The sequence below is a fragment of the Channa argus genome, chromosome 18, assembly GCF_033026475.1.
Source record: "Channa argus isolate prfri chromosome 18, Channa argus male v1.0, whole genome shotgun sequence".
NCBI lineage: Eukaryota > Metazoa > Chordata > Actinopteri > Anabantiformes > Channidae > Channa > Channa argus.
In genome coordinates this window covers 11,728,734-11,756,681 of record NC_090214.1, presented here as the reverse complement: position 1 = coordinate 11,756,681, position 27,948 = coordinate 11,728,734, and the positions used below count along the sequence as shown (strand labels likewise).

The 27,948-nt window shown below is 38.5% G+C and overlaps 1 protein-coding gene across 2 annotated transcripts; it reads right to left on the bottom strand.

Annotated features, from left to right (window-relative positions):
• Positions 1-55: 55 nt before the first annotated feature.
• gnaz (guanine nucleotide binding protein (G protein), alpha z polypeptide) lies at positions 56-27,586 on the bottom strand. Of its 2 annotated transcripts, none has more exons than XM_067484542.1 (3): positions 27,266-27,586; positions 12,998-14,315; positions 56-3,201 (listed from the first exon to the last, which is right to left on the bottom strand). In XM_067484542.1, exons 2-3 carry the CDS (start codon positions 13,718-13,720, stop codon positions 2,857-2,859), a joined length of 1,068 nt encoding a protein of 355 aa, XP_067340643.1. In that variant the 5' UTR covers positions 13,721-14,315; positions 27,266-27,586; the 3' UTR covers positions 56-2,856. The 2 variants fall into 2 exon arrangements, with proteins under 2 accessions (XP_067340643.1, XP_067340645.1); XM_067484544.1 differs by lacking the exon at positions 27,266-27,586 and adding an exon at positions 16,171-16,311.
• Positions 27,587-27,948: the final 362 nt, after the last annotated feature.

The window sequence follows — 27,948 nt, the reverse complement described above, 5'->3', positions numbered from 1 at the left end:
GAATATTTATACCACATAGTGTAAAAGAAAGATAACGTTTTTGGCTGAAACATCACAATGTTACAGATATTTAATAATAACCATTGTGTCATTTCTTGTCTAAGTCTTTCTGAGGGCACTGGTGAAAGACCCGTTCTTTACAGCATGTTAGGTCAATCAACACCATCTCAGTCTTTTCATGCAGTGGTTGAGCTTTGCCAAAGAATCAGTACATAAATGTTGCATTACATAAAATCTCATTTGTGTAAGATTTAAGAGTACAGTATAGTATTTAAAAAAATACATATATTTGGGGAAACTCTGAAACAAATGTTGGATCAGCTAAGGTTTATACACTAATTAGAGTGGAATCTGAATGGCACAGCGCACTGTCAGTCCATCGCACACAGGCCATATTCATTCAGGAGTAAATTATTGCATACTTTATGTCCAAATTATTCTTGCCCCAGTGGCTACATTGTATATCAAATACAAACATTTTTTATTTCATGAGTTTGGACACTGAGGATGGAAGCAAGGGCTTCAGAAATCTCTATTACAGGTTGCAAATCATTTGTTGCAGCATAATTATAAAATAATCAGAAAGATTAGTGGCATGAAGGAGAAGGAACAGTAAAATCCCAAACACACGTAAAACACTTCACGCAACCACCAGCCAAAAACACATTTACTACACCATGGATATTTGCATAAGTTGTTTTATTCATAGTCGTTGTCTTTTTATATTTCTTTTTTAATCGTTTGCCTTTTGTTGAAGTGGACATCCTGTAATGTCAAGCCTGAAGCCCTTAGCTGAATTGTTTGCACATCACCCTCTGAAGTGAAAAGAAAGGGTAAGAGGAGGAGCGGAGAGGGGTTTTCCTCCTTCTCTCTCTCTCGCTCTATCTTTATCTTACTTATAGTATCGAAACTCAACCTTTATTTTCATTTGTTTGAACAAAGAGTGTACCTTACAGAATATTTACACATCATACTGACTGACTGTTTAACAATTTCCACTTAGATAATGCAAGGAAGATTGGACTTTCGTGGGTTTACTTCTTTGTTTTCTCGTTTTTCTACAGTCTTGTTCTCCTTTAAACCATACGGAGGTTTTCCTTGTCATCATCGCCACTGTCATCATCGTCATCATCATCATCATCATAACATAATTAATTACTGTTATTATATTGATATAACTCTTTTCAATAAATTCCTCTCTGACAACTGTACAATCTTACACAGTGTTTGACTATCTATATCTATATATATATATATATATATATATATATATATATATATGGGAATATATTATTTAGACCTAAGAAAAGGGGGAACATAATTCCAAAGAAAATATATCAGTATCCCAAAGTAACAAAATCATGCAAGTTTCGACAACCTTGTCTCCTAAATATTACGTTTCTATACAACTAAACTGCAAACGCGACTACGTGAACGTAATGACAGTATGTTGTCATGTAACGTAATTGGTGAGTTGCAAATACGTTGACAACGTATTTTTGTCCTCCAAAGTATCCCGTTTTGTTTTCTGCCGTAATACGCGATCCTGCAGCAGGGTCCGCTTTATGACTACACCGTTATTAAAGCATTTTATGGTTGTGATTACGCAGCTACAGGAGCTGGTGTAATAGAGGAAAATATAACAGTCGCTTTACGCAAAACGTGTTCTATCGCTATAAAACACATCCACGATCTTACTGTAACTCAGCTGGTTTATGCCTAAACCTAAACAGACACAGGACTCCGGGAGCAGACTCGGTCCCGTGCATTCTACACCCACCACCGGCTGCCAGTTCCCCTTCCCTTCATGAAATCCCCAGAGCGTCATAATTACGCGTTTGCAGTTTATAGGTACGGAATTATTAGGAGATAGGTTTGGTCTTGATGTATTTGTCCAGAAAAACAAAAATTTTAAAGATGAACGTAATGGATGGGATTTGGTTTTATTTACAAACTGATCTTGGCACTGTTTTTGTCGTCTCTTGCTGGAAACTGGAATGATCATAAAGAATACTTTTGACTCTGCAGAGCGTAACACTCTCCTGGTTTTTCTTAAGTCAATGGCCTGCTATTAAAGGCAGGTTTGAGAGACATTCTTTTTTTAAAAGCACAAAAAACATAAAAAAAAAACAGGGAAAGAACAACACCAGGGAGTCGAACAGGGCAAAAATGGAAATGCAGTGTAGAAAACATATTTCACTTCAGCTTTAGACGGTGGCAGTTTCCTCATATAGACAGAAACCCTGTGACATCATATCTACTGACATTTTTTCTCAGAAATACACGCTCTCTCTATGTTTCTTCAGGTGCACTCACTGGTTACCATAGTTAGGGTGAAAATCCAAACAGAGAGCACTGACTTTGTCAAAATTTGTCTTGTAAAGCAGCATTAATTGACTCAGGCAAATAAAATAAAGGAGACAAAAATAATCGAAAACCACCAGCACAGACCTACTTGTCAGTCTCAGGTTTGGCAAGTAGGTAGGGTAGCTGTCTAAAATTTCCAGTGTTGCCTTGTCAAACAAGTGCTTGAGTGTTGATCCAAAGATCTTGTGTGTGTGTGAGTGTGTATGTGTGGGTGTCTCTGCATACTCATATTCAGTGCAAACATATTGGGTAAAAATCCCATCCTGAACAGGACCTGTCAGCTCTGCTGTTTCACATTAAATGGTGAATCTGCAGTATCTTACAACCATCTTAGAACCTCATTTCCTTCGCAGTTCTCTGTTGCACCTTTTCAAAGAGATAAACCATCAGGCGGACAAACATGCCTTCTGTTTATCCATTCTGCTGTTGGCGGGCCAACTGCTGCCAAGCAGCCCGCTTTACCCACCCACCCCACCACACCATCAGGTCCTAGCAGAGCCCAATGTACTTAAGATTGTTCTGGATGATCACGTCCGTGACAGCGTCGAACACAAACTGGATGTTGCTGGTGTCAGTGGCACAGGTGAAGTGTGAATAGATCTCCTTGGTCTCCTTGTTGCGGTTGAGGTCCTCAAACTGCCGTTGCACGTAGACGGCTGCCTCCTCATAGGTGTTTTGACCTTTGTAGTCAGGGAAGCAGACTGTCAGAGGAATGCGTTTGATCTTCTCAGCCAACAGGTCCTTCTTGTTGAGAAAGAGGATGAGCGATGTGTTGGTGAACCAGTTGTTGTTGCAGATGGAGTCGAACAGGCGCAAGCTTTCGGCCATACGGCTCTGAAAAAGAAAGGGGAAAAAAGTAAATCAGTCCACAGATATTATTTCAAAGCTGACAGGAATGTAGGCTTTATTTTAAAGCAACTGAAATCAGTCCAATTTTATCACCCCCATCAGACGTCATTCACACAAGCCGAATCATTAGATTTGGCAAAACCCAAGAGTGGAAATTACTGTAGACCATTTAAAGTCACAGCAAGGCTTGAGGATAAAAAGAAGACAAGATAAGAGGAGGTTTAGCACACATAGCAGACATGCACCCAAATAGTCAAAAGCACAATTTGTCTGTTATGTCAACAGGGACTTAAGACTAAGACCCATGTTTGAACTCTCACTCTACTCTGAACAGCTGATTACCACTTTCTCCAAGACCAAAATGGGAAGTGATTAGTCACAAAGTGTTGCAGGTTTAACCTAATAATTATGGAAACATTTGATGATGTGACAAATATGTGCAGGTATTGTTTTATAAACTAATGGATCATGTGGAGACTGTTGCTGTTTACATCAAAGACAAACTGGTCTGACGTTACACAGTTTGTCATGACACAATTACACAGGCACTCAGTTTTACAGAAGGTTTATATGTACAACACTGACTTTTTTCACTTGGTGTCTGCCTTAGTTCTATTTAGGTCTATTTGAGGACATAAAATATTGTTTTTTCATGTGTAAGTAATTCTTCCAAATGGTAATTTCTCAGTTCTGTCATGAAAATCATTGGAAGTATAAAGCAAGCAGTGACACTGGGATGATTTGCACAGAAAATATGAACTGTGTGAATGATATCCGTATTACGTTATGCTTGTTAAGCAATTTAAACGTTTTCTTGTTTTCTGAATGATGTATAACTTTAATAGTGCTTTTCTACCTATCTACCTGTTGGCGCTTTACACTGCTTCTGGTGTGTGATGTTTAATGTATAAGTGAAAACACAGATGAAGAAAGTCGGTGTGTTCATGGCAGCTGCTGACATGTGGCGACAGGCCAGTAGCTTGTGACTATGAGGTTGTAAGATAGAAGACTGCTGTTTAAAAGGTTACAGAAACAACATAATGCTCTGGGCAAATCACAAGATCTGTACAACATGAAAAAATATACTTAGGGGAAAAGCAAAAGATTGGACAATCATAGTGGAGATTCAAAGTAAACCCCAATTATTTGCTGTAAGTGAACTATTTTTAGACAATGATGGAAACATTACAGTCAATCGAAACCATAGTGGCATGTAATCCTTAGATACAGATCAAAAATTGCTTTTACAAGGTTGTCAGTTAACAGGACGAGATTGCAATATTGGATGATTTATGTCCATTAAAAACTGCTCTTTGTGGTAAATTATCACTAAAAAAGCTTTTCAATAGACTAGGTACAGTAATATAGTATGATGTTTGGGTATGTTGGTCACATTCAACAGAAAAAAATTATACAAAGGCAGTGTATCAAATATGATAGAGCAGCCCATAATAAATATGACCCTGAAGGAAAGCTGTAAAAGGGACAGAGAGTTTGAAAAACACTAATAAATTGAGGTCTGTTACATCAAAAGTACTGCAACTGAAAAAGAGCAATTGAAAATGAGCTAATTGTTTACACAACTGCGATTAGATATCAGAGAATGAAGAGCATAAACAGCTGTTTTTCAAAACAAAAAAATGAAAAAACCTGTTAGTCTTTACAGGTTTGTCTTCTTCAATCCTTGTCACATGTTGCAGTGTCAGCCACAGCCATCTCTCTTCTTAGTGTGTCAAAACAAGAACCCAGCTGCTAAGAGAGAATGGCAGGAGACAACCAGCTGGGCTGAATCTACAGTTTCTTCACCTGGGCACTACAGCGCTCGTACAGTGACGGTTTCTACATGGGGCAGAGCGACACCCAGGAGCACCAGACCACCTTCCTTCACTTCAAACATTCACAGATGCACATACTTACAGCATATGTATTCACACACACTGTTTTCCCCCCCTCACCTCCTTTTGTAAGAGAACTCTAGAGGTGCAGGCCTTAATCAAGCTAAAGTATTAATGAGGAAGCTCATCCCGGTGTCATTACTTTTTTCCAAAAATACAATCACAGTGTGTGTAATTCATTAATCTTAAATGTCACTGAGGCACTTTGCACCTACCTACAAAGATTATTTTGTATATTATTATTTTGTCACCCCGTGTTTTCTGCCTGACTGGGACAACACTGCTGGGTTTAGACATGCAGCAAACAAGCAGAAACACATACCAATTGTATATAATATTATTCTTGGTGCTACAGAATGATCACATTTTTGTGATCCTGATTAGATCACAACTGATTATCAGTTCACTACATGTAAAACTAGAGTGTGGTATGCGACATTATAAAAATATTTTTAATACAGACATGCTCCATATTTTATCCAAATGTGTAGAGGTGCTGTTGAAGCCTCCTGTGACACAGACTTGCAGAACAGACCTGGTAGTTTGAAATATTTGCTTCTAAAATGTTTTGAGTGAGATTGGCTCATCTAACCAGTCAGGGAAGAGCAATAACTTCTGGAGGTCAGTGTTAAGAATTTAAGTAACATTTAGGATAAACTACCCAGATAATAATAATAGTAAGTTTTTTCACACATTGCTATTACCATGCTATAAATAAAATAGCTAGATAATATAGAAGAACATTTTAAACCTACAGACACATCACAAATTAAATGAAAAACACGCAAAAAGTGTCATATGGTGTCGGGCCACCACATTCAATGCATGCTGGTACCAATTCTATGAGTGTCTGGATCTTCACCAGGGAGATGGAATAGCTTTCTTGTCAAAGATATTCCCTCACATTTGATGTTTTGATGAGGGTGTGAGAGTGGTGAGAGTGCTGTCTGACACATTGGTCCCAAGTCTCCCATACGTGTTTAACTGAGTAGAGATGTGGTGACTGTGACAGCCACAGTAAATAATTCACATGTTCATACTCATCAAACCATTCAGTGAACCCCCCTTGTGCCCCATGGGGTATTGTCATGTAAAAGAACACCTGCATCAGGATAGAGGTGATCACTCGAAAGAACTTTTTGATCTGTGGCGACTCTACCCTGTCAACCACAATTTCCAAACAATAGTTATGTCTTATCTAAATGTAGATGTCACTGTTACTATTGAAACAATTTATTGTGACTCACTTTCCTGCCATCTGTGCCCAAACAATGAACTCTCTTTCAAAGTGACTTAGATTTTTTTCTCCTGTCATGTTGATCCAAAATCAAAATTAACTGGGCCTGCTCACCATTTCTATATAGTACATGCCACAGAGCATTAGTGGATGCTAATTGCTCAGTGCATCTATGTGGAAGCTGCTGCATTTGTTATTATTTTCCACATAATTTATGTTTTCCTTTGTCACCCATCTGTATGAATAATCTGATAAGGAAAATGTTGGCAAAAAGGCAGAGCATGATTATGTGTCCTTAAACAGTCTCATTCCCTTTCCTGGAAGGTTGTGTTTTCATATGAACTAATTTTACTGCATTACTTGATAGTAATGCCTTTGATTACCCATTTCTGGGGTAAATGAGGGTCAATAAACCCTCATATCTTACACCTGCCTGTGTGTTTCTTGATTACAGTCATTGATCAGGGAAACTGCCATTTTACATTCTGTTCTGTTCATGTGGCATCTTTGCTGTTGCAAGAAGTGAAGAGCATATGTGACAAACCTTGACATAAAAATAAGAAACAGTAGTAATTCATCTGAAGTCTTATTAATAAGATAACTGAAACAATGGAAACAGAGCTGACAGTGCTTTCTGTGTCTGCCTTGATGTTTGGCTATCACGGGATCTAACAATGACTACCCTCACATCAAGGATTCTCATTTTCATCTCACAAACAGAAGAAATTCACTGCAGTTTCTCAGCCTCAGCTTATTGCATGTAAACCTGTCCTACACATTCACAACCCGCAGGCACACAATAGATGCACGTATACACCTCATATCTATTCTCTCCAGAGCTGCTGTTTGTTGTACAATCCCCCCTCCTCTCCTTTCTCATCCTCACATCCCTAGTCACAGCTCACTGTCAACAGCGCAGGATTAGCAGCATTTGACTGGCCTGTTGCTAGGCAACAGTAACCACGGCAACAGATTCATTATGAAGACAGGGATGGGACAGGGAAAATGCTTCAGGGAATGGGTTGATGGATAAATGCTGTACTGTTATTATTTGGAGTATTTTCTGTGTGAGCTGGTGTTGCTGTGGTCAAACTAAGTTTTTTCTTCTGTTCATGTGATGGTGAAGGGTTTCGAAGGTTAAAATCACTGGAAACAAGCTATCAGTGTCAAAATGACACATTTCTCTCTAATGAGAATCTTTAAATGCAAATGTTTTTGAATATATATATATATATATATTCAAAAACATTTGCATTAAAAATGTCTGCACACACACACACACACACACACACACACATATATATATATATATATATATATATATGTGTGTGTGTGTGTGTGCAGACATTTTTAGAGATATTCATTGGTGATCACAACACATATGCCTGCACATTAAAAACTGATAAATGTCCCAGACAGTTTATTTCACAGTCTGACTGTCTGTGCCATTCAGCTTCCATTATCGATCCGGTTTTCCACAAGATAAGATGATCTGTGCAGTCTTTGTTCAAATCCTCTCATCAAAACCATTGTGCTACTATGGTTTGCAGTTACTTGCAATTTAGAGGAGAAACTGATGAGTCAGAGCTGCTCTTGAAATGAAATTGATGAGTCACCTCTGGTCCAGAAAAATGAACCATTGATTCTGTAGTCTAAGGCTTACTTCAGTGCAAACTTTTATTTCACATCATGTCCCTATTGATTCAGATGTCGTTGTGCAAAGGTAAAGCCATAGATATCTTAACTGTGAAGAGAAGGTCTTTTAAGCAGATGTCAGTGTTTTCATAGAGTCAAAGGGTAAATATTACTCAGCTGGGGGGAAATTACTACGACTTTAGCTCTACCGCTAAAGCAGTTAAAACTAATTAAAATTTCCGACTTCAATGTATAATTAAATTAAAGCTATAACACATTTATTGTATATTACCTGACAACTCTACTGCAAATTTATTCAATATTTACAATTTGCATTTTATGCTAATGCTTTTTTAAAAATTTCTAGCAATTTTTTTCAAATTTGATTTCAGGTTAGGTTGTTTTGTTGAAGAGTAGTCATCAATTTAGCAAAACAAAATGTAAGTCAAGTAAATGATCTGGTTTTTGTTCTAATTCTAAAAATCTCTAAAATCTCCAAACTCTATATATTGTGCAAAGTTTGGTCCATTTTACTCACTAGACAGATAAAAAAAAACAGAGATGATTAGCTGTTGTTCATGTCTGCATTTGTTTTCTATGGTTGACACATGTTCCTTTAGCTCCTTGTTGCTGTATATTGATGCTTTCTTTGCACCAGAATCAGGGTCAGCTTAATGACCCAAACTTGTACCTTCACATTGGACTGACCTTCATTCGGTGGCAGACCTTAATCGTAACTGATCCGTAACCTCACTTCCCAGAAACCAGTTACCTTTACTGCAGTTATATTCCCCATCAGCTGCTGTGTCATGTAAAATGTGTAACCAGAGACACACGCTATATACAGATAGAAACACTCTTCTCTTTCTGTAAGGTAACAGCTGTTCAGCAGTGTTAGTTGGCAGCGAGCAGCTTCACAATGCAGAAATTTGCTGTGGAGCCTTCTGAATGCTGAAGAAACATCAACAACTTCCAGTACCTGCACTTAATCCAGTAACATGTAGATGGGAATGTGACATTTAGACTTTTCTGCTGTTATTACTTTGTCTGCCTGATAATGAGGGACTGGCCTTGTATTCTGTTTAGACACCATTTTCTACAGATCTATTGTATAAATATTCAGTCGGTATTATGTCACATATTAACAAAACGTCTCAGGAATGGGATAATTTTAGGGTTTTCATGTTAGTGTAGGAGTACTTTGTCACTGACTAAAATAAGGAAACTGTCACATCCACTACTGTACATGTAGTAGATCACATGTATGTTTTTTCATGCTTTTCTTTCATGTTTGTTTTTAAGTCATAAATTATTAATGTGTGGAGTGTTATATAGTAATACTATTGATATGCTGTCAAACGTGTAGTGATTGATTTTTGCAACATTTTCTTTTAAACCAAAAGATTTGAACTCATTGCTAACAATCAATAGCTAATAGCATTCATTCCTAGGAATGATAGCATCTAAATGCTTGAAAAATGTAAAGATTTTTAACAGGGTGTAGTGAAAAGAGATGGGTAAATGATGATGGAACCATAGCTGATTGTTTTATGCAGGTTTGCCACTGAGGCATTATATTGCCCATGGCTGTCTTTGAGCAACATGCACTGGGCTCTTGGCTGCATGATCATGTGTGCTTGCTGTCTCTCATGCAGAGCTTCTGCACTTCCTTCTTTGGTCCCACAGTATAATTGTACTGAATATGGCTAGTACTAGCCACACAAGAAAACAGTTTAGAAATGCTGGATTCATTCATCAGTTATGCGTTCTCATCAATAATTTTGACAAGCACTGTTATTTGATGTGGCTCAGTGGTTTGCACTGTTGCCTCACAGCAAGACAGTTACAGTGTAGGCGATAACAACTTGTTTAGGATGTACCCCACCCCAATTAAGTGCATGCTGGGATAAGCCCTAAACCTTCACCCTGAGTGCTTTAAAAAATGCATCAATATTGAATTAAGATTTTTGACTTTTATGCTCACACAAAAAAATAAGTATGGGTGCATGTGAGTAGCAACACAAAGAACAACAATTTGCGAGACACAGACAACAATGCTAAATCCACATCTAAATTTAAAATGTAACTGAAGTGTGTTGAGGCAGTTAATGATACCATGCGTGTGAAACGCTTTCACCTAAATAAAATAAGGTAGTATGTCATAATTTAGCTACTAATTTAGCTAATAATCACAGATTATAAAATCTGTGATGTTTAGCATAGCTTCAAGTGGTAAATCACATGTTATACTACAGCAATGAATCAACCTCCAAAATGTGTAATTCATGCTTTTTGTTGTACAGTAGCAGTAGGCTCTGCAGCAGGATGGCTGCACTAATTTCAAGACATCTTTCTTTCTGCTGCTTTTGATCCCATTCTCTCTTCTTCATCTCTTATTTTGGATTTTATACAGTTGTTTTTTTTCTAGCACCTGTGAACTCCCATTGCTACACTTAGCCTTCACAATCTGCTAATTCTCACAGGTACAGCCTCACACTTCATTCTGTGAACTCAATTAACACCATACTGCATCTTTCTCCTCAGACTTTATTTTTAACCTATACAACTAATTGATTTCATGTTCCAACCTTGCACAGTGTTCACCCAGTTTTATCTGGGTATCCCATGAATTACAGGAATGACCAAGCTTCCTCTGTACACAAGCTATTTCAAGTTGGGACTTTAGGAGAACATCAAGGTGAACATGGACACTGTAACCTCAAAAATTGATATCATGCCTGTGGATAAAAAGAAAAGCTGAGCCCTCATTGTTATCCTATAGTCAAAAAAGGTAAAATATTATCTGTTGTTGACGTTCTATTATCACAAAGACTATTAAACAAGCAATAACTTCCCAACTATGCCAAAACACTTGGATAAGAAGATGGATAGGAAATTGCTCAAATTCCATGAACAGGAGATAAGAAACACATGGCTACTCCATTCATTTTAAATGGCTTTGTTTGATATTGCATAAAGGCAGAGTGGAGTCATTTCATCTATTTCATTTCTTCCTCGTGTCCATGGCCTTAAAACTTTCAATAAAGACAGCCAATTCTGTATAAGCATTTCCAAATGATTTGTGAGAGTGAGTTGAAGGGGAAGTATATTATATAGTCATATGATTTAGGATGAGAATAAAAGCATAAAAATAATGAATACAGTGGTCATGGATGCCCTGTGGGGTTACTAGGAAAAGTGCCCTCTGTAATTATGTATTTAGAAGTCTGTTACAATAGAAAAACAAATAAATAAAAAATGGCTGTTAGAGTTTTTGCTTTTCATTTTTCATCTTGTGTTTTCCACATAGAATAAAAGTTGAAAGATTCTGCATCTTTATATGCATCTATTAGTTACAAAATCATGCTCACACTGATTTGAAATGTACCAACAAAATGTGAGAAACTTGTTAAAGATGCTTTTTCATACTTGTTCTCATAACTTGTTTAGTAATAATATCAAATAATTTGTAAAAGGTATAGGCGAATATAGTCATTCTGAGGATGGCTGCTAGACACAGGGTTACAAAAAGGCAGTGGTGTATGATCCCTGTAGATTTTATACACAAGTATCTCAGACAAATCTTCTTGCTGCTAATGGGGGATAAAATGGGAGTGGATGATTATTGTTGCTTGTATTGAATGCTGAGAAATCTTAAGATGGGAAAAATAACCGGCAACTAATGCAATGTTTAAGACACTGTTAAACATATATTGTGGTTATATAGTCATGTTTAGGACTACTTCTGTTTGTTCTAATTTCCAAATTCTGTCTTATTGTCATACAAAGTTCTGTGACAGGCAGGTACTGGCCTATATTGAAGAAATTGTCTGTCCTTTCAGGCTGGCAGAGACTAATTGCTGATATCTCCTCATACTCTAGTATTAACCATATTAGAGTGCACATTTACAATAATTTACAGTAGCAAAGGAACTTCAGTGGGTTAGACATCTGTGGCGGTTCTTTTCAAATCTACTTTTTGCATCTATAATTAAATTTTTGTATTACAAATTAATAATGGATAACATATGAGATAATACAAGACAACCACACCCAGCTGAAGTTGTGGCTTTAACAACAGTAATGTGTCAAGCATGCACTGACAACTGTTAGTGCTACAGTTTCTATCACCAACTTTAACACTCTATGAGTCTTTGCAACAATGTCTTTTCTATTTTATAAAAGATAAGCTGTGTCTTGGGCTGAAGATTGTACATTTCATTACAAAAGGTTGTCTCCAGTTGCAGGTTGATGAGGTTCTCATTTATGTGACAAGGTCTGACCACAGTAAACAATAGCAACTTAAAATCAAATGGGCACAAGTGATGTGCCCAAGCTACAGAAATAACATGCAGGTCAGTACAATTATTCCAGTAACTGTGCAACTAAAATTCAATGTTCAGTGAATCAATTGTTCCCTTAGTTGAAAATGAACAACTGCTTTAGTAATGATGCTACATTTCAAGCACCAGCCATCTTAAAAAAACATGTTCCAGCAAATGAGAAATTCAAGAAATAAGTTGTAATTCCTGTAGTTGTGTAACCACATCACACTTGTCATAGTCTTAAGGGGGATGTACAGAGAGGAAGTGACACTGCAGAAAAGGTTTGTTTTCTCTTTGCTTCTCGGAATTGTCAAACCATTTGACATATAGACTATGTAGGATTGGTAAACACCTAACTGCATTTTGCCCAACTAGTTTAGTGAATAAATCAATTAATATTGTTAAATTTGATTGCGCTCTAAATAGTTAATATTTTGAGGTACCTAGAAACTAGACAGATGATTATAATGTCAGATAAGTATCTGACTAATGTAAAGATAGATATATGTATAGGAGATATACATTATAGATATATTCTTACCACTTACATTACCTAATCTTGTGGTGTTAAATAAATCTTCCTTCTCTTCTCACGAATCGTGTAAAAGCGTAGTAAGGGACACCATTTGTGCTGCTGCATGCAAGCAGGTATGTGAGCATAGGTGTGCGAAAACATAGGTTTTTCTCACCGTCTGGTTGTCCTCGTAGAGCTTGAGGTCATAACCACTTAGCTCAACGCAGAAAATGATTGCGGTCACGCCCTCGAAACAGTGGATCCACTTCTTCCTCTCTGAACGCTGTCCACCCACATCCACCATCTTGAAGGTGAGCTCCTTGAAAGTGAACTTGTTCTCTACAATGCCGGTGGTCATGTCACGGGAACGAAGGATGTCCTCTACAGTGGGGATGTACTCAGGTGCAGAGATGCGGTCAAGGTCATTCAGATAGTACGACGTGTTGTCCTCCAAGTGATACTCATTGGATCGCTGAAAGCACTCCTGCACCCCTGAGTCAGCCCACAGACGTTTCATGACCCCCAGCAACTCTGGAGTGATCTCGCCCTTGCTCTCAGCCGGTCCTGTGAGGGCAAAGAGTTGTACAGCGTCATAAGCGCGATCAGGGTTGTGGAAGTCGATCTTGAGGGTGGTGAGGGCACGGATGATGCGCGTGAGAGAGTCAATGGCATTGTACAGGATAAGCGGCTTGTACTCCTTGCAGGCCTCCAGGTTGAAGCCACCACTGTGGATGATTTTCATCTGCTTAACAATGGTGCTCTTGCCAGAGTTGCTGGTGCCCAGTAACAGTAGCTTGATCTCACGCCGCTGTCTTTGACTCTCCGAGCGCAGGTGGCGATCGATTCGCCGCGAGCGCCGTGCCGCTTCTTTTTCCTCCGAGCTCTGACGGCATCCCATGGTCCTCCACCACGTGGTAAACACAAAGGAACTCGTGCTGCTGCTTGATGGGAAAGCTAATTATAATGAAGAAGTGAGTGAAAAGGAGCTGGTAGAAGAGTCGAAAAGGCTTTGCACTAATATTAGGAACTTGCTGGGGAAGAGGCAGACAGACCAATTTAACAGTAGACAGGAGAGCCACCACACATAGGAGTGACTCAGGAATTTTTCATGCTTTTTTCTTCAAGGGCAGCCTGTGAGTCCTGTGTGGGCAGAACCCAAACTGGTGGGATGCCCACACAGTGCCTGGCACAGCGGATGAACTGCCTGCTAAAGCTTAGGGAGGTGGGGCTCATAGCAGGGTCTCCCCCTGAGGAGCAGCTCTGGAAGAGGGCTGGGGAACGTTCAGCGTATGTCAGCAGAGAAAGAGTTCAGACTTGATGTGTACAAATAGCAAAACTCCCTCACTCTCCCACATGACTCTTGTGGTGTGTTACCCTCATTTGGCTTCTGCTCTACTCCATTTCAGTTTGATATTTGGCCTCTTTTGCTTGATCTTCCTGATGAAATCTTTTCTGAGGTGTGATATCTCCCAGACAACCGAAGACCTTCAAGTCTGCCAACACATAAAACAGAGAAGGGACAATATGATTAAGACAAATAAGAGCAATTTTATCCCTTTCTGTCCTGTCATTAACCAGTATTTTAAACAAATAGCGGTCAACATTTTGGAAAAGGTGCGTAAAATCACATTCTCTTTAAGAGTGAGTTCAGAAGACTGATATCATGTCAGTGTGTTATGTGTGGAGCTTGAGCCAGAATGTAGTGGGCCAAGCGTAGCATTCAGCCTGCAGTTAAGGGGGAAAGTCTTAGGCACCAACATTTCTCAACCTCACAAACTAAGATTTATGTCAATTAAACGTGACATAAACAGATATTTAAAATGGGTAATATGTAGGATCATGGAGTTTAGAGACCAAAACCAAACCCTCTGCTCACCAACCTAAACTGGTAAAACTAGCAAACCACCACATAGCCAGAAGCACACTGCAGAGAAATTGCTGCTGGGTGTGTGTCAGAAATGAAAACAACATTTGATCAGCTAAAAGAAGTATCTTCTTTATTATAGCAATGTGTCTGAGCACAGGACCTTCTTCAGGGTAATTTACAGGATATGTGGACAGAGGGTCTGTATACAGTACAGTATAGTTAGTAAAATAGTAGAGTAAGGAAAACACTTATTCACTTGGGGTGGGGGGGTGGGGGGGGTGGGGGGTCAGGTGGCCAACCTCCAAAGGATAATATCATAAGATTATAGTATTTAGCAAGTAAAGCTGAATTAAACACATCTACAGCATGTACAGCATGTACAATGCAAATAAAACAACATAGAGACCAGACCTGTCAATGAATACTGCATTGTTGTCCTTATATGTTGACTATGAAGACTTTTAAAAATTAAAATCTGCAGTTTTATGTCTTGGACATAAGGTTTTAAAATGATAAATTCAGAATGCTTCTCTGTTACCTAAGAGAACTGATATTCAACAAAATCCAAGGACATAAAATTGTTATTTTAAAACACTGGCACATTATACAAACCTATCTTCAACTGGAACTTGTCTTTGACAATGAACCAATGATCACTTTCAAAAGAGGCAGAGGTATAAAGAACAGGACTGTCAAGGCTCTCTCACAAACTCAGAACAAATGTAATGTTATTATGGGCGACTGACTAATTGTAAATTTCAAATGTGGAAATTGTAACTGCAAATTTACCAGTAATATTCTATAGTAGAAAAAAAAGGTTTTATCAAGTGCAAAACAAGAATGTGATACACATGATTAAATATCCTTGTAACAAAGTAATAACTGAATATAGGAGATCTATAGTAGATCTATATTTTATATTGCCTTCTTTTTTCCCTTTTTTCCACTGACATCATGTAATTCTTTGAAGGTTGTTCATCTTTACTTTGCAAAATACTCTTATTCTGACATTGGATGTTACAAAGGTAACATCCTTTGGAGGTTGGCCACCTATGTGTTCAAGCCCCATTAAATCATTGTTTCTCACTGTACTCCATCCCAATCTACAAAAAGACCTTCTGTCCACACATCCTGTAAATTACCTTGATGAAGGCCCCTGTGCTGAAACATGTTGGTATAATAAAGAAGATTCCTCCATTAGTCAAACAGTGTTATTTTCATTTCTGGATTCCCACTACTCTAGCACCCTGTTTAAGGGTGAAGAAGTAACTCCTCTTCTCAGACAGGCCACTTTTGCTTGTTTAGATGTTTAAGGACTAGCCTCACTGTTAGCAGATCGCCTTCTCACACCGACATGACGTGAATATCTTCTTTTATGTATCTCACTCACTGAATGAACATAGTATAATTTTCCACACCTCCGAATCATTAAACTTAAACAAAACACAAGCACACAAAACATACTAAATTAAGTACTGTACCTTGAATCAACAAGTGGAAAAAAACTGATCATCAGTGAAGTCATCTAGTCACATGCATGCAAAGCTGCACACTTCCCATTCAACCATTGCCATGCTACCCTTTTTTTGTGTACACTACCTCTCCAGATTTCTGCTCTTAACAGTCACACACCCCAACTCTCTCCATCTACAGTCCTGTGTTACCATAGACTCTGAGCCAAAGCAGACTTCAGCTAACCACGCCTATCAATTTAACACCACACACACACTGTCTCTCTCTCTCTCTCTGTCTCTCTCTCTCTCCCTCTCTCTCTCTCAATCTTTCATTACAGTATATACACAATTGAGGTCAAACACATACATGGAAACAGGTCGAGAAAAACAAACTCCTCTGTTTGAAAGGAAAATGATTGTTCTGCGTCAAAATAAATATGACAAATGTGTTTATGACCAATAGCATCTTTTGCTGTTCACACCCAGCACCTCTGACTGTCCACTTTCTGCTCTGCTGTACTCTCAGAGCTGCTCAGCAAAATGGCATCAGTTGAAATGCTTATTTACTATCACAGTGGAAAATAACAGGCTCGAGCTAGCAGGTACCTCTCAGGTTTTTTTAGACTGTTGTAAAGACTCATTCTTATCCATGAACATCAGTGTTGTTATCGTTCAGATACTGCACTGTGATCCGAAAATAATAAACATTTTTCTGAGAATATTTGATACACAGGTTGTTGGGAGGAAGCACATTTACTTTGGTAAATCAAATCCTGAATTCTAATAAATCTGTGGACATGGCTTCAAGTAAAATGCTGTCCTTTAGTATGTGATAAATTTAATGCAAAAACCAACTTGGAGCAGTGAATGGCTTTGGGATTCTGTGATAAATAAATGCTCACTGAAACAAGCTGCATGCTACTGGCTGAGTAACAAAAGTGAAAAGAAACTGTGGCCTAGTTCTGTTGGCAAAACTATACTCTGCAGTGCTGTCAGATAAGGAGAGAGAAAGCATTTCTCAGAGCTTGGAGAGTGAGGTCCAGTCTTTCGAAGAGTGAGAGGACAAACAAAGCAGAACAAAGGCATAACAAACCTTCATGGCTCAAAGTAGCAAGGATTATTTCCTGGCTTGTGGCAGCTGGCTAAAAATGGCACGACCAGCATAACCAGCCAACTGGTCAATACACCATTCAGGCTATGGAACACATTTCCGTTGTGTGTTAAATATTTACTGTTTGCCATTTCATAAATATCCAGGATAATTTATTTATTTATTTTACAACCATATGATGACCCGACTATATGAGGCAAACAAAAGACCATCTCTAATGCAGGTTTTCACATGATGCTTGCAGCGTCATCTTCTTCACTCAGTAAAGAAGCATTTGGATGCTTGACTCCTAGGGGCTCAATTGCATTGATTTCTGTATATCTGTTTTCACACAGTTGGTTTTGGTATGAATAAGAGGCGGACCACTTTAAGAGCAGAGGCAGAGCCATGGGGGCCACAGATAAAGGCTAGAATCTCAATGTATGATGACAGCTGAGGTAATGTGATAGTCAAGATGAGACTGAGCCCAGTCACTGGCATGCATTTCCTTCATTGCTCCTGCTGCACATCAGTGCTCCCTCCATCACTCTCCCAGACACTTACATCCTGTTATTAATTTACCACGCTGCAAATAATAACAATCACACCCTTCATTAGAGAGGAGTGCATGTAGTCACAGTACATTTCTGTATAATGTTATTGATTGTTAAGCTACAGTTGTTGAGCCTAGAAAAATGCTATTAAAATAAGGATCAATCACATTACATTAAGTAGTGATTTTAATCTATCATATTCTGACCATTATTACTATTAGTTAAAATGAATAAAGTCTACAGATTACTGGCTAGTTTGAGTATTGTGTGAAATAAATTTTTCTTATGGGTGATTAAACACGCATAGGAAGTCCCTAAAAACATACAAAAGTGTTAAGGAAAACTATTAAGGAAGTAACTCATCATATCTCATAATGACTGTATTCAAACCACTATCAAAAATGTAACATTTAAAAAGCAGAAATGAAATTTACTGGTATGACTGTATCTGTTTCAAGACGCACAAACTGAGTGAACAGATCTCCAATCGTGACAATGACCATACTGTTACACCCAGTTGGGTATTTAAAACATGCATACCACAGTTGTATTTCACAGCAGCTACTCTGAAGAGCTACACATCTGTAATTAGTCTATTATGTGCTGATCTTGAATCAAATGAATTCGATCACACATTGTTTTAAAAAAGCAGGAAAGCCAAAGGTGATGTTCTGGCATAGTGCTTTATTGACTGACAGAGGTAGAAGTCTTGCTCCATGTTAGGTGTGTCAGAGGTGAGATTTTCATGAATGAAAAGCCAAAGTGTGCAATGTTAAAAGAAAGGTGAGAAGCACCGGTGTGCTTTTAGTCATCTTGTTATGGTTTATAAACGAAACATGCAGGTGTGTGTGTGTGCGGGTGGGTGTCAGCGCTGTGAATACCAGGTTTGCATTTCACGGAGGATCTGATGGCATATTGCAGTGAGAATAAACTTTCTCTGGACAGTGGCCGGAGGGATACAGCAATTCACAGCAACTGCCGGTAAGTCATAAATAACAGCTGGCTTCAACACGGGACCATCATATTTCCCATTTATGAACCATTTAACCAGTACCCACTTACACGAAAACTAACTAAAGCGAGAAAATAGCCCATTCATCACAGCAAAGCAGGCCAAGGACTTTTGAGCAGCAACCTGGGGCACGGCACCTTTGAGGGGAAAATATAAATCCTCAACTCTGTGTCACCACGCTTCCCGCATTTTCACAACAGGCCTTGCTTTGTGTAATAAATATATTATTATATAAATAGAATAAAACAGTGTTTTGTCTGTCTTACTTACTTTAGCATTACATAAACTATATGCACTCAGAACAACAAGCTCACATGCCTCACGATCAGCTGCATGGTGCGTTTGGTTTCTCATCAAAAGGCAGCTGTTTAGGTAGCTGAAGTGTTGCTTCTCACTTCTAGCTTGTGTCTGACTGACAAAAAGAGGAAAGACTGATCAGTGTTCATATATAGTATCATAGTCTTCCTGGAATCAGTGACTTTTACAATTATATCCAAAATCCCGGGAGTGAAACAGTAGCTAATCTCCAGATCTGTACTAAGTCCTGCTTTTGTTTCAACTAAAGCAGTTTGATTGAAACTGCAATCAAACCTATTAGATATATATGAGCTCTGTGGCAGCTGGAATAGCTATTTTAAAAATTGTCAACTTTTTAATGTTGTGTGGATTAAATAAAAACTGTGCCATGACAAACAAAGAAATGTACAGAAACAATGCATAAAAATATGCATAAGGGAAAAAAGAAAAGACTTGTTGGTCAGCCAAACAGAGTACGCCTCTAGGCAAGACAACAGGGTCTGCTTAAGAGATGTTATTAATTCATGTGATGCCACAGAAGCAGTGAATAAGCAATGCATTAGTGAGGTGATAAATAGGCATGCTTTCCTCATCTACCGTTGAGGAAACAGCTTTTTACTGCCACCGCAAGGTCACAGAGTGCTCAGTATGGAAATAAGCCTGAAAGGCATCTGACCAACAGTTAAAGATTGAGGAGAAAGTAAATGATAGTTATGGAAAAGGTTTTATTCCCAAATAAAGGCATATATAAGAGAAAATCTGGTAAATGATTGTTCAAGCTGACTAATCCACTTCTACACAGACATGATTGTTGGCATTTTTCCCACACAGGAATGTGATTTAAAATATGCCAGAGACTGACAGCATGAAGTGAAACAGCATCACTGCTGATTGTCATCATAATAAAATTAAATAAAATAATTTTCAACTTACTGACACTACAGGGTAATGTCAGGTTGAGCTCCAGTGGGGCATAAGCACAGATCACCCGCTGAAGCTTTAGTGAAATCTCCATTGATGTTTGCATTTCTTTGAAAGGGATAAGGAATATAAACATGCTGTTGACAGTTATAATGCAGTGTCAGACTGCACAAACACAAGAACAGAACTCTTTTAGGGAAAGCAGGCTTTTACTATGAAAATCGTATACTTTTACATTGAATACTTGAATATTGATAAATATTTAGCAATGCTTGGTTGGTCATTGGCCAAAACAGTTATAGTTCTGAGGCTGTAATCACTGGAGGTTTTTAAATTTGAATCAGTAGCAGACACATTTTAGTAGCTCCTGCCTTTTCAATAAAGCACTGTAATAGTAATTATTCCTGTGACTCAAAAATAAACCAACTGTACAAAGTATTGTTTTTGCCTTGTGACTGATTACTCATTGAACAAATGGAACAAATATTAGATTCGCCAGTTATCATTTTTACAGCTTGTTTAAACTCAGACATTTTATTCTGTTTCAATTAGAAGCAAAAAGTACAGTAATTCAATTACTGACAATTAACAATAAGACATCTATCATAAAATGGACTTAGGTGGGGCTATTAATATCAAGCAAAAGTAAAAGATTATAGTCTTACACAGATTAGTGTAATGGACCACTCTTTAATGGAAGGAAATATTTTCTTTTTTGCCATTATTTTAATAAAACTTTTTTTTTTTGGATTAAAGACAAAATGATTGCAGTATTAATCTTTGCAGTACCATGCTAAATACCCTTCACAGCAACACCTCTGTGGTAAAGGGGCCACACTCAAATCAATTCTTTAAAACCCAAACTCAACTTTCGCAATATTTGCTTGAGGTTCAACCTCAAGCAAATATTGCGAAGAAAATCCCACTATCGTCAAATATTAACCAGTTTGATCAATTTTGAAGAACATAAATACAAAAACTATTTAATCATTTGTGTTTTTCCCAGTGTTACAGGTCTGTTGTGCCACATTGAAATGTCTGAATAATATTTCACCCATATATATCTGCATGTAACCTGAGTTTAGCAACTTTTTAAAAAGCTGCTGCATTGATTAAAACAAAAACATTAACCTTTCATTTATCTCCAAACCATAAAGTATCCTTTAATCTGAAAGATGAAATGGACCTTGTGAAAGAAGTAAACATTTTACAGACAACATCGCTGACAAATTAGCTAACAGCAATAGAAGCAGTTATCTAACCAATCCAAATTTTCCTATTAGTGTGCTATTTAATCTGTTGTTTGTGTGCATTCTGTAGGCCTACTGCTTCACAGTAGAGTTGAGTAAAATCATAATATTAATTTAGTTATTTACTAGAGTTACTGGAAAGAGTATTGGAGATGTTACCACTCTGGCAACATTTCCAGGAATTTCTTACATCTAGCAGCTATTACTGTATGTGATAGGAGTGTCTGATAAAATGGAACTGGCTACTTGAGCGATTATTATCTTAATCTGTCAAAATCCTTTTGCTACTCTAAATAAGGAACCACAAATGAATTGGCTGTTGTAGGTTTACTCCTTCCAATGTGCCTGCCAATGTTTTTAACACACAGTCTTTACTATATGAATAGTCATAGAAACCAGACTTGGATAATGGCAGATTTAACTAATTAGCAATAGTATCATGTAGGAAGCAGAGTTCTAGCTCTACCAAACGGATTATGTTCATGTGGCAATTTCGGACTTGACAAAGCACAGAAGGAAACTGTAAATTATATGTGGGTGAGCTGCATGGCAGTACAATGAGCCTGGATATGCTGTGGCCATAACGTTGTAAAATTTGGGACAAAACTCAGAAAGTCAATTTCATGCTTCTAGCAGCAGAGTGATCAATGTCACCCCAATGTCAGTTGCTCACACAGAAGATAACACTGTGTGTCCTGTTTTTTAGCAAAAGCAGAATGTAATAACCAAAATGCATGCTTTACTGTGCATATCTCAGTGGAACTAAATAAATTAGATACTCCAGCCGAGAAGGGCTGCTTCTGTGAGATGAGTCAGAGCTTGTGGTTGCTCAGTCCTACAGAATCATGTAGATCGCAGGAAAAGGGATCTTCATCACCATGTGTCTGAGATTTCTCTGTAAGACTCATGGGGGGAGGTGTCCAGCAGCGTCTTAAGGCAGAAAGCCTCACTTTAAAATTATATCATGGATTCTTGTCACAACTAATATCATTATGGTCTGAAACCCTGGTAGTGTTTGCTTGAAACAGCTGTCAAAATTTCCCTAAATCAGTTTTTTGTACTTTGTGATAAAGAATTAATCACTCATTTTGATTTGAATAACTCTTTGCAAGGGAAAAGTGTTTTTACTTACAACAGTTACAAACAAGAAGAACTTTCGCTCTTCACAGCAAATTAACAGAACTTTTAAGCGTCTTTTAGTGATTTTTTTTTCTTTTTCCTGCAAACTGCATATATACAACTGGAGGCTACATAGTTAAAAGAAGATGATAATGGCTTTATACTTATCAAGCTGTCAGAAACACAACTCCAAATGGATGCTTATATTGCATAATAAATTTTAATTCAGCTCTATAAACATTTCTGTGACAAAATGTATTATATAAACCTAAACACTAAACCTAACTCTAAATTTAATTTTTTCCCTCACAATTGTTTATTCAACATTATGTGCATCTGGACATGCTGTACTGAATGTGGACTTCAGAGAAAAATACATGTACTGTACACATGTGAGGACACTACTCATTCATTATAGAAACAATGATGAGCAGTGTTCTCCCTTCTGCTCCCCCAAAACAGTGGGCTTTTTACTGGGTGGAGACGGGTGGGGGTGAGGCCTCTGTGTGCTTGATGCTTTTTCGTGATAATGCTCTGTTTAACGTTCCTGATCTCAGTGGCTATGTTCCCTCTTGTCCAATCCAGTGGGTCACACTGAGTCACAAGGCCAGCTAGCGATGACAATGGCATGCTTGTGCACAGGCTGAGCTATAGGAAGGTTGTCTGATGGGAAACGATAAGATGGCACAAGGTGAGTCTCATGTGCACTAAAATGTGACTACATGTGTGAACCTTTGCATATCTTATATTACATCTGCTGATGCAGACAGACATTCTTTTATCAATTTTTTTGAAAAAGAAAATTCTCACTATAGTGTACATCATGTAGATCACAACTCTTCAGCCCTTCTAATCTACTTTCACACAATCCGTCCAATGTAATATTCATTTGGGTCATGACAGATAAAATAAACGCCTTCTGCAACAGAAGGAAATTGTGGTTAACAGATACTTTCAGGCTTCTACAACCCATAGACAATATCTGAACTTGGTGATTTGATAACTAGAACAGGAAAAGGAAAATATCTTACACTGCAACAGATGCAACTGTGTAACAGTCATCAGCCCACTTGAGCAGCACTTTTAAGTAAATGCTGTAGGTATAACAATCAGGGAAATGTAATAATGAAGACTTAAAGAGCTGACAGGGCGCCCCTGTAGAGACTTAACAAGATTTACAGTAAATGATGAAATCATCTTCCAAAAAAGAGTCAAATTTCTTGTATTGTGATTACAGGTTGAATGGGAAAGAGGGAGATATGAGAAAATGTCACTTGCGCAAACAGGGAAAGACAATTATACTGCATGCTGGCCACTGGAAAACAAAATTGCTGGTCTACAAGACCATCCTTGCAGAAATATTGGCATATTCTGTTATTGTACAAAGCTGATGGTAAAAGTGGAAAGGAAGGATGCCAATGAACTGTAGCGGTTAGTGGCATGTAGCACCGGCTACACTCAACTTACAGGTCTTTTCTTGAAAAAGCGGTCCAGTACACCCTCATCAAAACAGGTAACTGTTCTGCTACAAACTTTATCTTGGCAGTATTCCTAAATGCAAAAACACCCCACATGTAAGCATATATTGCAATGCACCACAAGTGCACGCACACACACACTTATTTCTTCTAAGTACCAACCAATATCTCTCATGAGTGGGTTGTAGGCCATGGCACTCCCTCATTACCCACCCACCCCCCGCCACCTCCTCCTCGTTGTCATATGACCGCTGTTATGTGTGTGGAGCAGAACACAAAGTTGCTCTGTTGGTCCCCTCTGCTTTGCCCTCTCAGATTTGAGTGCTGCAAGTAAGGTCCTCTCACTTGCTGGCCTCGTCGGAACAGGCAGGCCCCTGTATGTGACTTCAACCAAAGATTAGAAAGGAGGGCAAAGAGAACGAGAGGGATGAATTGAGCCAATGTTGTTTTATGTAACACCAAAACACAACTTAATCCTTAGTTCTGCACAGCGCCCCGCCCTAAGATTTAGCTAAATTCAACTGACAGACTGATGCTTAACTGTTAAGTAATTTACTAGTCCTCTTCACATCACCACCAAAAGTAAAAATGGCTGCCAATAGCAGGTGTTTGTCTGTGGAGATGACACTCTGTCCCAGTACTTGGTGAGGATTAAAGATCCAAAACAAACGCAAGTGCTGAGCCAGCTGAATCTGAGCAATGCCCTGCCAGAACCTACCGTTTGACAGAGCATCTAAAAGACAAGGAGACATGGGTTTTAAGGTCCTGTATTTCATCTACAGTGTTAAGATATCTCATTGTCTCTTTATGGTGTTAAAGATCATGTAATTCTCACATCTACTAAAGCAAAGAGTTATATGGTAATTCTGCTGCTTCCTCTCCAGGAAATAAATGACATCTTAGATTAATCATTTTTTTAAATAGGCTGCCAAGGGAACTACATTTGGCTCCCTTGGTACTTAGCTGTAATAGAGCTGACTTTAATTGTCCAAGTCAGTGGTGTGCTCACCTACTGTATAAGGTAAAAGATGACTAAAAGTGCACTGAACATGACATCGCTTTGCTCAGTTCAAGACCTCAGCTACTTCAAAACCCCTTTGGTCTTACTAACTTTGTGGAATTTGACAATAGGAGCAAAATAAGACCAAAATGAGAACATAGGATTACAGTAAGCATACCTTTTTATTTCACATTGGAGCTCATCATCTATCATTTTAAAGCCAACGCCATCAGTGATCGTTGACTCTTTTTTTGAAATATGGAAAACAAGTGAAAAAATAAATAAAAGGATGCTAAATTAGATATTCGTGCAGCTTGCAGGGCTGATTAGAGCTTTTATCACAGTGGATTTGACCTGGGTTTGTCTTCTCGTGATCACCAACCTGTGCCTGTTATAGTTGATATTGAGAGAAGAACAGGATCAGGACATGTGGGTGCAAGGCAGTGGCATTTGTGTTTGCAAAATGTTGTTTGCATTGAAAACATTTGTTCACGTGTCTCTTCTTCTGATTCTAGCTGTGATAATATAGCCACCACTTTTTAAAAAATCTTTCCATGACCGACATAGTGACAACTGGATATACGTCTTTTTTTATTATTGGATTATGAAGAACTCAAGAACTCAACTTAAACTTATTTTCATAGTTTAGGTTTATAGTTTAAAGTGTTGTCAGTCATTTTCCACTTGACAGTTATAAAATTGTCAATGATCAAATATCAATTAGTTTCATTTATTGACAGTGATGATTTCAAATGTGAAACTAATCAGAGAAAAAAAACGTGCAGCTTTAAAAACTGCGAGTTTTTAAAAATAAAATATGGTTTGCATTCTATAAACACACACAGTTTTAACAGAAACATTAAACTTGCAGCTAGCCCTAACATGCACATCCCAGTCTGTCAGCATTACACTATGACAGCAGTCAATATTCCGATCCAATAATTGATTTTTCTTATGAAACCCAATCAAGATAAATTACAGAGGGTCCAGCAAGAGTATCGATCTCATTTTCCTGATCCATTTTGCTGTCAGTGGTGCTTGAGAAATAAAAACATGGTGGAATTTATCCACCATCTTTGCCTTGATTCACAGATGTCTGAGGGCCTCGGTGTAAGCAGCTGTCACAAACACATCCAGCCTTCTTTTCTGTAACACTCTCCTAAAAGTGCTGTATTTGTATCACGGTGAAATGAACACTCTTTCATCCAATCTGCTCCAAATCTTCTCTCCCCTTTTTCTCACTCTTGCTCTCTACTGCATCAACCTCCGCCCCTCTGCCCCATCTGCCTCCCTACTGTTAAACCCCCCCAGCCCCTCGACCCCTCCCTTCACTGGTTCTGTCTCATTCTCTCTCAAGCATGTAACACAAATACATACACACACGAACACACACGGTACACACATATGCACATGCTCTCCTGATGCTACACAATCAATCCCAACCCCCATTGTAAAACAAAATACAGTAATGCCTTATTAAAAAATGTGAAAGAACGTTGAGATAATTTTAAAAATCAGCTTGTTCTGCCTGCTAAGTAATGAACACACTCACCTCTCTCCCCTTTTTCCCTCGCACCATTAAGAGTTACATCCATAAACAGGAAGCAAAACACAAATGAATCAAATAAAACCCACATTCAGATTATTAAACACTGTCGATGTTAATTTGTCCACGTAGAGCAGCAGACAGCGAGCTTCACTGGCAAATCTCACAGTGTTTCTGTGCTGCTGTCAGGCCACAGTTTGCCCGATTATCCCAATACCCGCAGAGCCAGACTCCCCTGTATTTGTACACCTCCCACTGTACATTCAAATTCAATGTCTTGTAAATCCAGTTGTAAGTGCTTAACACCTGATTGTGTGTTTGTGTGTGTGTGTGTGTGTGTGTGTGAGAGAGAGAGAGACAGAGAGAGAGAGAGAGAGAGAGAGAGAGAGACAGATGATGTTTGACTCTCTCATTTCTCCTTTTTCTTATTTATTTTAATTTTAATAGGTTCCGGCCTGGACAGAGCTTAGAGGCATAGTTGCAAGCACACACACACAAACAAACACACACATACCCCTTTGATGCATCTGTTCTACATACAGTTATAACATGATCTAAGCACTGCATTCAGCATTCTATAAGATTTGAGGTTGCTCTGGGGAGATGATGAGTCAAATTGCAAGCATTAGATAGCTTTGTCCGTTGACACAGAGCTAGGAGGGTGGAGGAGGGGACTGGACGGACTGTCTTCCGAAGTGCCATCTCTGAACATCACCTTCCATTTTTCATCACACACACTTGTCCTCTACAGAATGGCCATAATAAAATATATGTCCCATTCCACCCTTGTGTCCAAAACAGACCAGCCTAGTGGTAATTACAAAATAAAAGCTGTGTGTGTGTAGCCAGACTTACCGTGTTCACAAGCCAGCATCCATTTACAAGAGATACTGCAGACAAGCCTTTGCAGAGACAGAAAGGCTATTTGCAATCCACCTTTAGTCAGTCCTGCTTCTTCATCTTCATATCTTCCGCATGTTCACAGGATCTCTCACTCACACACACATACACACTCACACACATGTATATCTCTGCCTCCGTTATTCAACAACCCTCGTTCTCTGTTTTATTAAGGTCTGTGTTCTATATCCTCCTGTGTTTGCTCCAAGGCAGTTGAGACACTGCAGCGATGGGGGTGGAGGGTGTGTATATATATGTGTACGTGTGTTTGAGTGTGTCAGAGACAGAGAGGCAGAGAGAGGGAGTGCAGGACAGAAATGGAGGGAGGAGTCAGCAGGGATAGAGAGTGAAGGGGGAAATGTTCAGGATTAAATCCTGAGAGTAACAGAGAGAGAGAGAAAACAGACTGTGATGGGATAGATACAGCATCCAGTGTATTGTTGTATCATGCAATAATGTATAATAGATTAACCCTTGAGATGAACCCTCAATTGGAGCCCTGCTGGCTAGATTGGAGATGATACAGTGCATACCTGCTTCTTAAGGTATATATGATCCTAACAGACCAGCAGTACCAGGATTGGCTGCGATTTCATTGATGACTGGAAAAAACATGCAAGATATGGAGAGAGGGAGGA